The 18574-nt window shown below is 33.4% G+C and overlaps 1 protein-coding gene across 1 annotated transcript; it reads right to left on the reverse strand.

Moving 5' to 3' along the window:
* Positions 1-6856: 6856 nt before the first annotated feature.
* LOC141552763 (olfactory receptor 11G2-like) lies at positions 6857-7858 on the reverse strand. Its single transcript, XM_074284763.1, has one exon. The coding sequence runs from the start codon at positions 7856-7858 to the stop codon at positions 6857-6859; it is 1002 nt and encodes a 333-aa protein (XP_074140864.1).
* Positions 7859-18574: the final 10716 nt, after the last annotated feature.

An 18574-nucleotide genomic window follows, 5' to 3' on the forward strand; every position in this document is an offset into this window, starting at 1 on the left:
TCATATTTAAAATTCATAATAGAATTATCAGTTATGAAGTAACTGCATCCAAACAAAGAAATGATAATAACAATGATGATAATAATAGCTAATGTTTACATAGTACTTACTATGTACTCATTGTGTGACATTAATGTCACAATCAGGATATCATTTTATTCTTCACAACAATCCTGGAAGGTAGGTACTATTATTATTTTCCTCTTTCCTAATTGGGAAACGGAGGCAAATGGAGATAAGATAACTTGCGTAAGATCATCACATAGCTAAAGAATTTCTGAGAGTGGAATGTCACTTTGGGCTTCCCTAAATCTCTTCAGTCTTTTCTTTTTTGTTGTTTAATACTTTTATATGATGAGAGGAGTTAAAAAGAATCAGAGCAGAAAGAGTCTCTAAGTTAGGGGAGTCATAGGGGCTTCTAATCTGGAATGGGAGGGTCCAAAGTGATTTATTCTCCCCTTTTTGGTTACCTCATTCCATTACTTTATTAAATTTTTCTCATTTTTAAGTTGCTCCTTGATTTAAACAACTTTTTCTTTTCTTTTCTTTTCTTTTTTTTTTTCAGGCCATGAAAGGATTAAATGGCAGGCAAATTTAAATTGTAAGTTGCACTATAAATACCTTTCTTACTTATACTAAAATTATACTAAAACCTAGAAATTTTCAGAAAAAAAAAACATCGAGGTGCTATTTATTTCTAAAATTTAATAGAATTTAATTTTTATTTTGCCATAAAGTACATTATATAGTGGTACCAGAAAACTCATTTTGATATTTCAGAAGGGGTGAATTTCTGGAATTATCTGAAGTCCTAAGAGTTCTTCCCCAAAACCTTATAATGATCTATTTCTAAACCCCCAGAATCTGCTAAGATGTTTTTAGTGCTTTTCTTAAAACAAAACAAAACAAAAACCTCATCTCCCATGAAGGCCTAATGTGAAAATACTGGAACAAATGCTTCAAATATGAAATTTATCAATCTTTCCCAGCATAATTCTGGCTGGCTGCATTTTCCTTTAGTTTCAAGGTAATAGAATTTATCAGAAACACTAAATATGTCACAAGGCAAAGATTTCCCAACATTTTACAAAGGAAAAAAAAAGACAAAATGATGATGAGCAAAAAGTTGTTAGTTTTAATTTTTAACAAATTTACAACAATGAAAAAAGCTTATTTTTTGGGGGAAGTGTTATTTGAAATACAAATCATCATTTGAGTACCTTGCAAATTTATGCCAGATATGACATAATTCAGTAGTATGCTGTTTAGTCATTTTCCTAGCTTTTGGGAGCATTTCTTGGTCTCTGGCTACCAGAAGTCTATTAAAGGGGGAAACCATTGAAACCCATAATTCTTCACCACCACTAAGGGAAAATTTAAAAAGAGACCTAAAAGTTAATCTTAATCCTAAATTATCCCATTCCTGGGGGAAATTTAAACTAAGCTAAACTATCCCACTCTCTGGAGTAACTTAAATAAAAACTAAAACACTCCAAATCCTGGAGCAAACTTAATATAAACTTTATCTGAACTCTGAAGAAATAGGTATTGTGAGCAGCAGTCAGACTTTCATAGGCATCTTCCACAGAAATTCCTCAGTAGAAAGTTAACCAGGAATTTTTAAGGAATTTTTTTTGGAAGGCTCTCATCTAGGGGTTGGGTGCCCACGTCACTCACATTCTTTAGAAAGAAAAACAACTAATTAGACCTTGTTTCTTCATTATATTCATCTTCATTAGCTACCTCCTCTATATACACTTTTAAAGTAATCTGAAACAGTTATATTCAAATCCTTTACCTGCTCTGAGATTCATGTGGGTACTGCAATGGCAGGGCATATTGTATGTATTCATAAAAACTGGGCTTGTTGGTTAGTCTTTATATATATATATATATATATACTCTCTCTATATATTCATTATATTTATTGTATATATTCACCATATATATTCATTAGCTCCTCATACTCCTTTCTCTATCTCTTCATATATATGTGTATGTATATATATATATAAAATCATTTGCATAGAGGTAGTAATTGAAACCTATAGAATCTGTTTAGGCCATCACATGAGAGAGTATACAGAAGAGGACCCAGGATTCATTATTGGCTTATAGCCTCAGCTAGTAAGGGATGAAGAACCAACAAAGGAGACTGATATGGATCAGTTAGATAGATATGAGGAGAACCAAGAGAAAACATTGTCATGAAAATCCAGAAATGTCAAGAAAGATGAGAGAGACTGAGAAAAATCCATTAGTTTTTTGTGATTAACAGATCATTGGCAATTTTGTAGTGGATTTAGTTGAATGATTACTGAAACAGAATGAAAAAGGTTTAGAAGAGAGTGAGAGAAGAGAAAGGGGAAAAATTTGACTGTACATGGCTTTTTTCAAGAAAGCTAGTTAAAAAGTGGAGAACCTTGGGCAAGGAACAATAGCACGTTGCAGGGAGCAATGAAGAGTAAAGCATGGTGTAGGATTCAAGCCTGATTAAAAAAAAGTCCAAAAGAAAACAGAATGATGACATGAGTAGAAGACATCCACAGATTTTCAGTAGGTCCCTCCATGCATGTGCTTAGTTCTTGTAGTGTGTATGTATTTGTTTGTGCCTGTACACATGCATCTCTCACAAATGGATACTCATGGCTTCTCTACACTTTCTACTAATTATATGTGTTTTGGCAACATAAACTCAAAATTGATGAGGAAAGTTTTGCATTTACCTTATTTAACACAAATGACTTTATTATAAGCTATCTGACTGATGGGAAGAACTAAAGTTCCTGATGAAGAGGTCACCCTTCTACTTGCCAAAGCCACCATCTATTGATTTACACTTGATCCTGTCATATCTGGTTTTATCCAGCAAATTTTTCACTCTATCATCACATTTTCTCTAATCTTCAATTTCTCCTAATCTACTTATTCCTTCCATATTCCTTCTGTGCTTACACACATACCCATGCCATCCTACACCATGCTTTACTCTTCATTGCTCCCTGCAACGTGCTATTGTTCCTTGCCCAAGGTTCTCCATTCTGGTGGGTAATTGTTCTTGGTATTTTCTGGATCATCTATTGCTTTGAGAGAGTGTCTGCTAGAAATGCTACATTTGAAGCTCTTAAACAAGCCCTTTTAGCCACCATTGGTTGTGCCAATGGCTTTCTTAGTAAGCTTTTAGCCAATAGCTCTGACACTTTCTACAATCTTCTCAATGAGGTTTCTCAGGTAAGCTTCTCAGAAAATACCCATAAAACATTTTTTTCCTAAACCAAAAGTTGCACTAGAATTTATAGGGGCCAAGGCTGAGATTAAGAAAAGTATTGTCCCTTAAACTTGACTTAAACTTATTTTATTCATGACTTCTGTTCTTCTGACTCTCTCTGAAGTAAATGGCATTTAACTGCTATCTAACTTATGGTAGGAAACCCACTTTAGTTTTTAAGACTTATACTTTTTCATACATTTTATGATCAATGTTTAATAATCAAGTCTGGAAAAATGTATCTATGACATTAATTTTATTTTATTTTACATCATTAACATTTCATCACTTTCTTAAATCTAAACAATCAATAAAATAATAATAAATTGATTCCTACTATGTAGTGTTTGTTGATTTCCAACTCTCTCAGTAATTGCTGTATCCAAGAAAAAACTTAATGGAAACCATAGTACTTATTTTTTTTAAAGCAGACTTTCAGTGAATCAAACAGTGCCCAGTTATCAGAGCACATTTCCTCTTTAAGAAATTATATATATATATATATGTGTGTGTGTGTGTGTGTGTGTGTATATATATATGTATATATATACATGTATATGTATATATATACATGTATATATATATATATATATATTCATTTTGATAGAAAGAAAAGATACCATTCCAGGGTATGGTTTAGAAACTCTGTCCTTCAGAATGAGGGTGACAATCCATTGAAAAGGAAATTCTTCCCTACATGACCACAATTAATGCAGTCCAAAAGTATTAGAAAAACTTGGAATTCAAATCAAAGGTGAGCCCTTTTAAACAAGAACTTCTAAATGTCTAAATGACATGTAGGTATTACAATGGAAGGGCATGTTTTATATATTCATAAAAACTGGGCTTGTTGGTCAATCTTCTCCAACATATAGAGAGATGGAAATAAGAACCATTTGCAAAGAGATGGTAATTTAACCCATGGGATCTGTTTAGATTACCCAGTGAGAGAGCAAAATCAGACCCAGGATACATTCTTGGAGCCTTTGTTAATAAGGGATGAAGAACCAGTAAAGGGTTCTTTAAGTCAGTAAGGATCGATCAGACAGGTAGGAGAACCAAGAGAAAACATTGTCATGAAAATCCAGAAAGGTCAAGAAAGATGAGAGAGACTGAGAAAAGTCCATTAGTTTTAGTTTTTTTTTTTTGTGATTAAAATATCCCTGGTAATTTTCAGTGAATAGTTTCAGAATGGACACAAGGTTATTAGATTAATGCTTAATTAGTAGACCATGGAACTTATCATTTGAGTGAAAGTCTCCTAATTGATCAGACAGGTTCTGGGATAGTCTTCTCATGAAGAGATTATAGGGAATATCCATATGAGAGCATTTACTCAGTTGAATAGACATGTCTAACTGTTGAACATGCCAGTTTGGAAAACTTAAAATGGGTTCACTCTGATTTCTAATCTCACTCCTGAAATTATTGCTCACTGGCATGAACTATGGATAGCCAAGAATATGCATATGTTCATATATATGTATGCATATAGACATATAAGTATATGTATCTGTATATAGTATAGATATATATGAATATATAAATATCCATAGTACATAAATAATATATGTGTATATATACACATACACACACATATATATACATATATATATATGTATATATATATATATATATACACACACACATATAGTGTCTCTCTCTCTTGCCCTCTTTTTCCCTCCATCTCTCTTTTTCTTTTTTATTTCAATCCTTACTCTTATGGATAATCTGATACCTATTAAATGCTGTATCTTCTTAACAGCATTTTAAGGGTATTTATGAAAGATTGAAGGACTTTTCTTTAATTATATTGGTTCAAGTTTGTGTTCTCCTCAATGTTAACCAATAAAGATTAATACTTTAGTTTCATTTAACTAATTAATATTGAATAGCTTTTGCAAAGGGACATTTGATGTATTGCAAGAATATTGCAAGAATAGAGATTAAGAAGAATTCCATCCTTCAGGACTTTTCTCCCATTCCATCCTGTTGAGATTGGGGATGATACATACTTTCTTATTTATTACCTTAGGAAGAATGACCCAATACTGTAAGCATTTGATATTAAACATTTGCCCCTCCCTCTTTACCTGACCCCTAATCTCACTTCCAGATTTGATATGGCCAATGGATACTCAATGCTGAGATAGATTTAGAAGATCACTTTTTAGAACCTTGGCACCTGCTTCACAGGAATTTGACTTGTAAATTCTAGCATGTAGTTCAGGTCTTAGAATTTAGTGCTTACTATTCTGATCTTTTGGAGCTCACAAGATTATAAATATCCCTAATATTCATAAATCTAATCATGAAGAACAGGCATAGCAAAGGTAGAAGCAACAGCAGGATAATGAATAGACCACATTCAACTTACCAGTGACTAATTACAGTTCTTACTTCTTCATTTGAACACAGCCAAGCAGGAAAAACCAATGCATGTTTTCCTTTTGAATACATCTCAGTTCCATACCTGAAATTTTCTTTGTGGTTTCACTTGGATTTTTGAACAGTTTAACAACCAATAATAAATCAATCTCTTCACCATGTGGTGATCAAACTGGCAACTAATTCCATAATGTCTGTTTATGCTGAAAAGTCCTTGTGAGGATTGCATTAACTCTACATATTATACATTCTCATGAGGTTTGGGCTGGACCAATTCTCATTAAACATTCATAACACATAAACATACACCTATGTATGTATCTCTCTTTATATACATATAATTTCTATTTCTACCCTTATGTCTCTCTGTTTCATCATTTATAGTAATGTATATTTATCATATCTCTATATGAAATGCATGTGTATAACCCATGATAGCTTTGATTTATGGAAGTTACCTATAGGGTATCTTTGTGAATTGTCTAGATTTTGGATAAGGAATGTATTCCTTACGTTTTTTTGATAATGAAATAAATATTACAAATCATATCTCATCACAGACTGGAGGTATGAAAAATATTTTAAGGTAAGGGACAGTTTTCAAGAGAATAGCATCATCAATAAGGTTATATTAGGAAGGGACCATATATAAATTTAATATTATTTTGTAATTTTTTAATTAATCAAAAAGCATGATTGAAATGATAAAAATTTGCTTTACAAACTAAAATAAATTAATACATATTTTCTTTGTCACAACAGACATTTCAATATCAGAATTAATATCATATTGTGGCATCCATCCAGTTATGTGAACTGTATTTGTAAACAGACAAGAGGATGAATGATATAAATTTGTTACTTAGTTTTTTCAGAAGTACTTAAAGAAATAAAATAATTTCTATTTTCTGTTTATAAAAAAAGATGGTAAGATAAAACAGGTAATTTTGCAGTCTTTCTTTTTCTTCTATTAGTGAACAGAGCAATTAATAGCTTTTTTAAAAAAGGAACTCTGTAGTTGAGAAATCTCTATATGAATTTTAAAAAATTTCAGATAAGTAAAAGTTTTGAACTTATAAGTATTAGCAATGTGAGAAAAGCTAAGGGACTCCATAGATCACTAAGGTAAGTAATAGGATGACCAATTTTCTTACATATATTAGTATTCTTAGATCTTCACCTGTGAAAGATGTTAAAACTCTAGTTGGATCTCAAAGGATATCTCTTACAAAGACTTTCCTTCTCATGTCCTAGTACTTTCCTTAGGGCATCCTTCATCTCCTTATTCCTAAGGCTATAGATGACAGGGTTCAAAAATGGGGTTACCATGGAATAAAATAAAGTCACAACCTTTTGGGTCTCTGCTACATGCCCAGATCTGGGACTCATATAGATCACCATTGCAGATCCATAGAAGAGAGACACTACAACAAGATGGGAACCACAGGTAGAGAAGGCCTTTCTTCTACCTTTTCCTGAAGGTATCCTCAGCACAGCTTTCAGGACCAGAGTATAGGTTCCTATGATAAAGAAGAAGGGGATAACCAGAATCATAGAACTCAAGAAGGAACAGATAAATTCCATCATAGGTGCTGGTGTGCAGGTAAGTACTAGAATTGGGGATGGGTCACATAGAATATGGTCAATAATCTTGGGTCCACAAAAAGACAACTGGGAGATGATGATAATGGGGACAGGGAACCAGAGGAATCCAATTATCCAGCAGTTGACAACCAGGCGAATTCGGAGATGTCTTGTCATGATGATGTGATAGTGTAGAGGCCGGCAGATAGCAAGATATCGATCAAATGCCATGATAGCCAGAAAAAAACATTCTACTGCACCTAAAGAGAAGAAGAAATAAAACTGGAGGAAGCATCCAGAAAAGGAGATGACTTTGGTCTCAGAGAAGAAGTTGGCCAACATATTGGGAACAGTGGTACTGACATAACAGATCTCCAGGAAGGAGAAGTTGGCCAGTAGTATGTACATGGGAGTATGAATTCGCACATCCCTGAACACAGCACAGATGATAGAGGCATTTCCCAGAAGGGTGAGAATGTAAATTGTCAGCAGTAGAATGAAGAGAAGTTTCTGAGTTTCTCCAGTGTAGGTGAATCCTAGGAGGATGAAACCAGTAACACTATTGGAGCTGTTGTAGGTGTTGAAGAAAGTCACTTGCCTATAAACTACATAAAACATCAAAAGTTATTACTTGGGTTAGTCACTGTGGAAGATTTTTAAAGTTTAAACAAACATAGAATCCATTGATTCTTTGCTATATTACCCTGTGGGGCTAGACTCCAATTTCTGTTTTCTCTCAACCTATTATCCATTTTTTTGGGAGGAAATACTTTATATAAGTTCTTTGGCACCCAACTTATTTTTTTAAATATTTATTTAAAACAAATACAAAATGTGAAGAGAAAAAGAAAATATTGCCATGTGCATAATAGAACATGAGATGATTCAAAATATAAAGCCAAAACTTCCATTTCAAGAAACCCATATAATAAATACTACACATTGTGTTCATAGCTGTCCATCTTTTATTTCCTTCCCTGTTTTATTTTGTTCTCTGCTATGTACTATGCTAATGCATTTCATTTTTCTTGCCTTTCTCACCTTCCTATATCTAGAAGGCTATGATTTAGCATGGATATACACACATATTTATACATACATACACATACATACATCTATTTATGCATCCATATATGTGCACACATGCTTCTTAATACATTCACTCAATTTATACAATACATATACACATACGTATATAGATATCTGTAAACACATATTTATATACACCTATATAAGACTATATTATCCTTGTTTGACCTCTCTGAAAGTATATAACATCTTTCTTCATAAGTCTTTCCATATTTTTCTAAATCTACCAACTCATTATTTCTTATACCACAACAATATTCCATTCTTTAATTTTTAGTTATTTTAAATAGTCTAAAACAATTTAGATTAAAATGGCTGACATAGTATAGTTTCCCTATTTTTCTTTTTGGATTCAATCTGTCTTAGCTTTAACTTTGAAATGATGAATTCTATCCCTGATTTTTTGCCTAATAATTCTACTCCCTATGTTTATTTTATTTTTGTATTTATTTCTTATTTCCTATGCCTGTAGACTTCTCTGATTTACTTCTACTCGCTATCTTGTCCTCCAATTACTTAATCTACCCGCTCTCCAAGGATCCCGCCTTTATCCTTTCCCCATACTCTTTTCCCCTTGATGTCTTTTTTTATGTGAATTTAGAAGATTTTTATAGCCTTCCAAATAGATTTTGTCCCCCTTTTTTTTTATCATACCCTTCTCCAGGTCTATTCCCTAGCCCTCTTTTTTCTTTATTTATCTAGATTTTATTTCCTTCTGAAGATATAAATTGTTATTCCTTTGATTTAGATTTGATGTGAGTAGGGTTCCCTCTAAAAAATCCAGACTTTATTATTTGTCCTTTCCTATCCCCCTTAGCCTATTATTACTTGCCTAATTTAGAAAACACTTCCCTTTATTCCTGCCACATATGTATATGTATGTATGTATGTATATATGTATATATTCTCTCTTTAATCTACTCTTAATGAAAGTAGAGTTCAGGAACTACCAGCTCTCCTTCCCCATCTGATTCTTCCATGTCAGATCTTAATCTTCATTTGTACAAGATAATCATTCTTTTCACTTGTTTTCCTAAATTGTTGATTTTTAAAATAACATCATACTCAGTTCTATCCCAATTTTTCTTTTGAGCTACCCAATTACTAGAAATGATCTTATACATATGACTATCTTAAACATATGGTTTACATTTCCATGTATAAAAAGTAAACAGTTTGTCCTTATTGAGTCCTTATCTTTGCAATTAGTTTTTGATGTTAATTTTCATTTCTCTTGAATCTTTAGGTCAAATTTTATTTTAAGTACATGCTTTTTTCCCCCCTGAGGCAATTGGGGTTAAGTGACTTGCCCAGGGTCATACAGCTAGGATGTATTAAGTGTCTGAGGTCATATTTGAACTCAGGTCCTCCTGACTTCAGGGCTGGTGCTCTATCCACTGCACTACCCAGCTGCCCCTAGTTCATGCTTTTTTGTAACAAAATCCTGGAAGTCTGGCAATTCATTGATGTCCATTTTATTTTGTTACATTGAAGATTATGCTTAAGTTTTCTGGACATAATATTTTCTGCCACAACCCCAGTTTTTTGCCCTTTGATATATAGTGTTGCAAGACCTGCACTCTCTTAGTGTAATTGTTCTAGGTCTTGAGTGGTTCTAATTGTGGCACTGATGCTTTTGAATTGTGTTTTTCTTGTTGCTTGTAATATCTTATTTTTGATCTGTGGGTTTTGGAATTTAGTTATGACATTTCTGTAAGTTTTCCTTGTAGGATTTCTTTCAGGTAATAGGTGGGATTTTTCTATTTATACTTGCCCCTCTTGTTTTAATAATCTAGAACAATTTTCTTTAATATTTTTCTTATTTTATTGTATAAAGATTTTTTTTTGATGGTAGCTTTTATTATTCTTATGCTTTTTTTTATCTGTTTTGTAGATGTTTTTTATGAGATGTCTCACATTCTCTTCTATTTTTATTATTTATATTTTATTTTGTTATTTCTTGGTGCATGACTTTTCTGCCTTCTCTTATCCAATTCTAATTTTTAAGGAATTGTTTTCTTTCTTAAGATTCTGGATCTCTTTTGCTAGTTGGTTGACTTTCTCTTTGTAATATTTTTTTTTTCTTTTGGAATTGTTCTTTTAAATTTTTTTTAATCTTCCTGATTTGATCTTAAAAGTTTTTTTTTAAAGTTCTTCCATGAATTCCTTTTGACTAGGTGACCATTTGATATTACTTTTTGAGGGTAGGAAAGATTTTCTGTTTTGCTTCAGTTTCCTCCTGTGAAGACCAATTCTGGTCTTTTTTGTTTCCATAGTAACTTTCTATGGTTAAATTCTTTCTTCTTTGCCTGCTCATTAAAAAAAATTATAGTAGCTTGTTATTATAATCTCATTATATAATATAATCTATTATAATCTTTAGTTCTAGGGTAAAGGGGGAATGGTGGCTTTGGCCTCAAGTCCTACTTCAAGTCTCCCTGCTAGATTGGAATTGAATCAAGAACTCTGCCCTTCTGTAAGTGCCTACAGCTAGCAGCATCTTGCTCCTTGATCTTTTGCTTGACAGCTTCTGGTTCCTGTGCAAGGTGCACAGCAGGGCCTGGTGTCTCCTATCAGTAGAGGTTCCCTCACTTTTCTCTCCTCAGACACCTGATTCCCACACTGGAGAGATGAAAATTTCTGTGGCTAAGTTGAGGCTATCTCCTAACCTAACTTGTTCTATAGCTTGCTTTCTTGCTCACCTGAAGTAGAGCTCACTTGAAGGTGTTTAAACTTCACATGGGCCAAACCTCTATCCTGGGATTTTTCTTTGGATCTTCTTTGATTTACTCATGGGGGATGCTCTTCTGCCTCAACCCTTGTTGATTTTAACTGCTCGATGTTTTCCCTGAGGGGCAATTTTACCTTGTTATGGTAGAAATCTGAAGAGTTAAGGAGCTCAGAATTTCTGACCTACTCCTCCATTTTTCTAGAATCCTCTTCCTTATTTTTTTCCCCCAAAGATGATTTCCTTTACTTAGAAATGGTTTTCTCTTTGAAATGCACCTCATTTTATGCACCAAAATTACTATTTACAGATTTTCACTTAGTAGAAACATCCTTATATTATGAAGTGATGGAGACCTAGGCATATGATGGAATCACTACTTTATTGATTTTTTGGTGTGTTTTCATGACTTACAGATAATTGTTTGACTTAGTTAACAGTTAATTCTATGAACAAATCACTCCAATTGAGATTGAATTGATGGATAATTTCAATTAAAATAACATAATTAGCAGAATTCGAGAGAGCAGTATACAGACTCCAAGAACCAGATTAATACCCAATTGACTAAATTGGAATATCAAGACAGAGTTGCCATGTTGTGATCTGGGTCAGGAATTAAATAACTCTGTAAAAGCCCTTGTAATCTAAGTATAGAGACTAATTATGTAGTTCTTCTCTAGCAATAGAAATCTCAATCTCTTGTCTTTATTTTCATTATCTACTTTTCTAACTCTCTGTGTTAAGTGACAAGTATTATCCAGGAGCTTCTCAAACAGAGGTCTTGGGCTTACACATGGGAAGTTAATAGATAAAATAGAAATAAAGAATAAAGAGTAAGAATACTGCAAGTGAGTGTGGATTTATAAATGAGTGGGTTTCTGTGTGCCTGTATATATGTTTGTGCATGCATGCATGTGTGTGTGTATACCCATGGGTACATGGACACAATCCTAAGTCAAGCCATAGCAGATTCAGTGGCTTCCTGAAAGGATGGAAATATGTCAAAGGTAGTGACAGAGGAATCCAGACTCTTGACTGGCCAATTTAATTAGCTGATGAGAAGTCTTCTGAAATTCTGGTCTTCTAAAAAGCAGGAATAAGTAGATGGGATTTCTCCTGATATATCAATAAAACATTCCAAAATAATGATTTATTAAATTAGCAGAATGAAAAATTTTGTAAAAAAGTTTGCTTTAGCAAAGCCTTTGCTATTCTGATGGTAAATAGATGGGCCAGACAAAATTAGATGGATGTGGAACTGATTTAATGTCTAGTTTTAAAGAGGAGTTATTTATGGTTCTATATTAGTTTATAAGAAGGTCTCCAATGAATGCTCCAAGATCTGTGCTTGACCTTTTCTGTATCGTTTTTATTAATGACTTGGGATAAGAACATAGATGGCAAATGTATCAGATTTATAGATAACACAAAACTGGAAAGGATAACAAACATTGGCTGATAAAATCAGAATCCCAAAAGTTCTTGACAAACTAGACCATAGGGCTGAATCAAGTTAAAATTGAATAGGAATAAATTACGCTACAATTCAGAAAGTCAAATTCACATGTATGAATGAAGAGGGATGTTCCTATTTCAATACTTCATTGGATCTGTGGTGAGGTGGCCATTCCTTCTATCATATAAATCTGTATGTGAGCAATTTAATTTCTACTAATATTTTCAATTTTCTCTGCTCAAAATTGTTTTTTTTTTAAACTAAGACCTGACATGCTAAATAATGTTATCTTCTCATTTAACTTTTGATAATAGAATAATTGAAATTATTCCAAGAACTTAGTGTCTGAATTTCTAATGAGATAATTTCAGGCATCCTTGTGGATGATACAAGGGGGTTTTTATAGTTCTCTTTAAGGCTCATTTTCTAAGTGGCTAGCTCCTCTGGTTATTTGTAGCTCTGGTTATAGATGACTTAACAAAATTTTGTAATTCTCTTTTGAGAGAATGACATGTATGTATTCTGAACTAATCATGTCTTTATTTTCTCCAATATTTTGGAGAAGATGAATGGTTTTCTGCTTATCAATATGTTATATATGCATGATGGTACACATTTAAAATGGTTTCTCAATTTATATCTTATTTGGATAGTGAAAAATGAGAGATAAAATACCCAAATACATCTTTAAAAACCCAGACACAAATATCTGTGTAATTTGGTAAAAGATAATCTGGGACTGAATATGCGGAGTCACTAAATCTGTGTCAGTCTGTTTTAGTATTTCTTTCACTAATAAAGTTAAAGAGAATTTCAGTCACACATGTGTAACTATGTGTAGTAACAGTGTTGAATGAGTATTGTGTTAAATGTCAGAGGACTTGAGCCCTAATTCTCTTTCTGATTATATAATAACAATGACAACAGCAATGGCTAACATTTATGTAGCACCACCATAGCATCCCAGACATTGTACTAAATACTTCACATATATCTCATTTGATCCTCATAGCAACCCTCGCAAATATATACCATTCTAATTCCTATTTTATTAATGAGGAAAATGAGACAAACAGGGTTAAGTGATACCTAGGGTCACACAGTTGGTAAGTGCCTAAGTCTGCATTTAAATCCAAGGCTTCCTACTCCAGGCTCAGCACTCAGAGTGCTACTTAGCTTTCTATATACAGATATATACACATCTATAAAACCCACATACTTACATATACATATACACATATGCACACAATATATAGGCAAATATGTATACAAATACATTTTTTTAAACAATACAATTTTTTTTTTAAAAAAAGTGCAAGTCTCTCAACCTTCCTTAACTTTCATGAACTTTTTCATGCAATAGGATGGGGGGTGGGGAATGATTTTGGAGCCTTTGTTAAAAAGAGTTTTTATTTGTGAAGTGCCTTAGGTAATATTTTGTTCACAACAGGCTGATAAAGCAGGTATGCAAATATTATTGTGAATTAAGAAACTCAGAAAAGTTAAATGACTTTTTAATGATCACACAGTTAATAACTTTTGTAGCTTGGACCAAGTTTCTTTAGTTTTAAGCCCCATGCTTTTCTATTTTTTTAAAAAAATTATGACTTTACAAAAATTTCAGTACCATAAGATGATCAACACTGTATACAAACATGAACTTATATATGATTTTTTAAAAGTGCATGAAATTTAACAAAATAGTAACAAAATTGCATATTATTTTTATCTCCATTTCTTGTTGTTTTCTTCTGTATTTTCTAAAATACAGATGCTCTTCTCTTTTGAACATTTCTATGACTACCTATTAATTCTAGCATTATAAGAAAAATGCCTCATTCAGCAAACCAATGCTCTTTCCTGTATCTCAGATTGTCTTGGGTTAAATGATTGATGGGGTTCTTTTAGCTCTATGATTTTATATGGATGGCTATTTGGTCTTGTTTGAATATGGGAGAGAGATGAGTATTGCTATAAGAGCCATTTGGATTCTTTAAATGCAAATAAAGACATTCAACTCCAGATTTCATGGAATTTTATTGCTGCTGTACATTTTGTAACTGAGACATGAAGTTACCGAAATTAGGCCAGCTTCATTATTGCTATAATAATAATAAAGTAACACTTACTAGACTTTTAGGTTTCCAAAACACTTTACATCTAATTCAAATCCAGCTTTAAGTACTTACTGTGTGATCTTGAGCAAGTCATTTAACTTCTTTTTGATTAAATTTCTTTAATTTCTTTTAATGGAGATAATAATAGCACATACCTCATAGGGTCCTTGTGAGAATCAAATGAGATGATATTTGTAAAGTATTTAGAATAGTTCTTGGCATATAATAAAAACTACATAAATGCTTTTTCCCTCCCCTTTTCTTATCTCATTTGATCCTTATAACAACTCTGTGAGGCAGGCTCTATTATTATCCTCATTTTATAGATAAGGAAATTGAGACTGAGAAAGGTAATGCCAGTAAACACACATTTATTAAGCACTTAGTATATGCCAGGCCTTATGCTCGTTGTAATTGTCCAGGATCACACAGATAGTGTCTGAGGCAAGTTCTTTCTGATTCTAAGAAAGTACTCTATTCAATGTCAACTAATGCCTAACATGTTAAAGAATGGGATTTTTTGCTCATTTTTATCATCATGGCTCCAAATATTCTTCCTTTGTATAATGCTATTCAACGAACTGAAATGCATTTTGGACCAAATCAAAAGATTGCTTATGAGAATGCATTGTTACTCACCTGTGCTCATTTTCCTGCTGGTCTTCCTGGCTTTGCAGAAAGCTCCTGTACAGTTGTTTTTTCCCAAATGCCAAGAAAGGCATGCAGCTTCTTTTAGTTTTCAGTCATTTATGTGATGCATGTTAAATGATCTTGGAGAACTTTACATAAAAAAACTGCTTTGAAAAAATTTATTTTATTTTATGAAACAAATGAAAATTGGTTGAATTTGGACCTCCATCTAGTAATTTATTTTATTCTGTGCTTTTAACTTTGATAACTATGAAAGCTTGATGTTAGACAAAATAGTCAGAATAAGCCAGAGAACCTTCTCAGGGAAGAAAATGCTTTTGTCTAATATTTATTTTTCTTCAAAATTAGTTTCCAAAAGTCACAACAAAGTGCATATTTGGAAATTGATCATTCAGTGGGAACTGTCCAGATAACTGAGACAAGACCTGAATTATTGATTTATTTGGTCCTCTTATTTGTTACAAAAAAAAAAAAAAAACTTTAGCAATATGACTATTGCACATTTCATTCATGTCACATGCTTTGTGTGCAAAGTTCACAAATATAAAGATTGTGTTCTCAGTTGTGACAAATGGCAAACTTTTCTGAAGGAGATAAAATTTCTCTCTTTCCTTTCTTTCTCCCTGTCTCTTCTTTTTCTCTCCCCCTTTCTTTTCCTCTGTCTCCCTCTCCTTTTTCTTTTCCCTTTCCTTTTGTACCTCTTTTTCCTCCCTTTCTCCTCTCTTTCTCTCTCTCCCTCTCCTTTTCTCCCTCCCTTTCTTCCTGTCTTGTCTCTGTCTCTTTCTCTCTCTCCTCTTCCCCCCTATGTCTCTCTGTCTCTGTCTCTTTGTCTCCCCAGTTACTGCATGGAAACAGACAAGGCTTAGCAGTGATATTCATTTCCTTTATTATTATTTTTAAGTAAGCATTGCCTATTTTTTTGAGGCAGGATAGGGAACCCTAAAGTCATATTTTTTCTTTATTTTTTTTTTGCCTCCATAGTTTTTAGTAAAGAGAAAACCAACTGTTCTATCTGGTACCTGAGACAAACTAGTATCCTACCTGATAATTCTCCTCCTAGAGGAAAATTTGGAGAGATGGAGTTGGTATCACTAATTCTCCAAGCTTGCTAGAAAAGTGATGAATGAATCCTAAGTGCAACCTGGTTGAGTCCACAAACACAACTCTTTGAGGGATCAATTTGCTGTCTATAGATAGATAGAGAACAGTGTCATGGGAAAACTCAGTGCCAGAGATTTTCCTCTCTTCAAGAACCTGCCTTCTCTGGGGACCTAGTCTCTAAGTATTCTTTCAGAAAGATCTCCTACAGGCTGCCCAATGCTTTGTTTTTCAGAAATCCTATGAGAAAGCAGAAAGACTGATCCTGTCAGTATTCAGTACCCCTCTGGGGACTCTGAGTTTTTTTTTTTTTCCAGAGCATAGATTCAAGTGACCCCTAAGGTGATTAGCTTTGGCAAGCATCATGTCCTTATGGATATAGGGATGAACTAGAAATCAAAAGATTGACTACTTTATTTCTTGTTTTCTATCTATGAAAATGTTCCTTTATGCTTTAAAGTGGGACTTAATGAAGTCAAATTTTAAGTCAGTTTTCCAATCAGTAAAACAGAATAAATATTTATAACCCTTGCCTACCGATTTCTCAGACATTGTATGATGATAAATTAACCAATTATTGTTTCTTTTAAGCTTAACATAAACCCAATCAATATCTGCCAAGTCCCTTGCAATAAAAATTAAGTTCAATTCTTTTTTCTATCTAGGCTAGAAACAGTTGGGTGGCATAGTATATAGAGAGGTGAACTTGAATTTAGGAAGACATAAGTTTAAATTCTACTTCAGACACAAGCTTTATGATCCTGGTAATTTATTTAACTTCTCTGAGCCTCAGTTTCCTTATCTGTAAAATGAGGAGGTTGGATTTGATGGTTTCAAAAGTCTATTTTAGCTCTAAATCTATGGTAAGAAATGTATACTTTTGAGAAGAACTTCTCTCTCCACTTTGGGATGGCTTTTGCTATTCTACCTGTTTTGAAGGTGTGAATGGAGCTTAGTGTCACTTTATGACTAGTGTTAATATCATGCTTTCATAGACCTTTATATTCTCTCTGTTGGGTCTTGATGCTCAGGTGACTTCCAATGCCTTGGTAGTTGTCCTTTTTTCTTGAAGAGGGCCAAGATGACATCACTATGTTAAAGTCAAATTATAGTATATTTGCCTGTGTTTGATCAAACTGATAAGAATTTGGAATGCTCTGCCATAGGTCAGACACAAATAGTCCCTGTGAACATTTGGGATAGCTTCTTTAACTGTGCACATCTTGTGTTTGTTCTGAACTAATTCAACTCAGCTTTGCTCACAGAGCACAGTGACTTCTCTGATGAGGGCTCTTGCTGGGTGGTTCTATACAGTGCACAGAACAATCAATTCTAAAGTTGTTTAAGGAGACCATGAGAGTGTCCTTGTATAGCTTTTTCTGATCACCTTGTAAGTTCTTGCCCTGTGGGACTTCTTCATAAAATAGTTTTTTTGGCAAGCATACATTTGGCATTTGAACAATGTGGCTAGCCCGATGGAGTTATGCTTTCTGCAGTAAAGTTTGAATGTTTGGCACTTTAGTTCAAGAAAAATCACAGTGTTTCTTATTTTATCCTGTCAGATGATCTTTAAAATCTTCCTGAGACAGTTCAAATGGAAGCCATTCAGCTTCCTGGCAAGATGCTAGTATATTGTTCAAGTTCCATAGGGCTACCACAAGTAGGTCAACACAATGGTTCTATAGACTTTTTGTCTACCTCTCCTCTTCCACTCTTTCCTTGGAAGTCTCCCAAACCCTGAACTAGCTCTGGCAATGTGTGTGTCAACCTCATTATCAATGTGGACATTCCTGGATGGTATATTGCCAAGGTAAGTGAATTTATCCACAGTATTAAGATTTTCACTATTTGCCGCAACTAATGGTTTCCCATATAGAGAGTGTGATGCAGCGCGCATTTAGGGTTACCTGCATTTAGAGTACCTGCATTTTCTTGATGTTAATTGTTAGGCAGAAATTAGCACAAGCATCAGAGAATCCATCCATATTTTGTTACATCTCAAATTCAGAGTCTGCATTGAATATACAATCATCTGCAAACAAAAAAGCACTCCCTCCACTTTAGTTTTGGCTTGTAGCATTTTCAAATTGAAAAATTTACTATCAGTGAGGTAGCTGATTTTGATGCTATATTTGTTCATTGAAGTCATTTGACAACATGGCTGAAAATATGCTAAAAAGTATGAGAGCAAA

This window comes from Sminthopsis crassicaudata, chromosome 2, assembly GCF_048593235.1.
Source record: "Sminthopsis crassicaudata isolate SCR6 chromosome 2, ASM4859323v1, whole genome shotgun sequence".
Taxonomy (NCBI): Eukaryota; Metazoa; Chordata; class Mammalia; order Dasyuromorphia; family Dasyuridae; genus Sminthopsis; species Sminthopsis crassicaudata.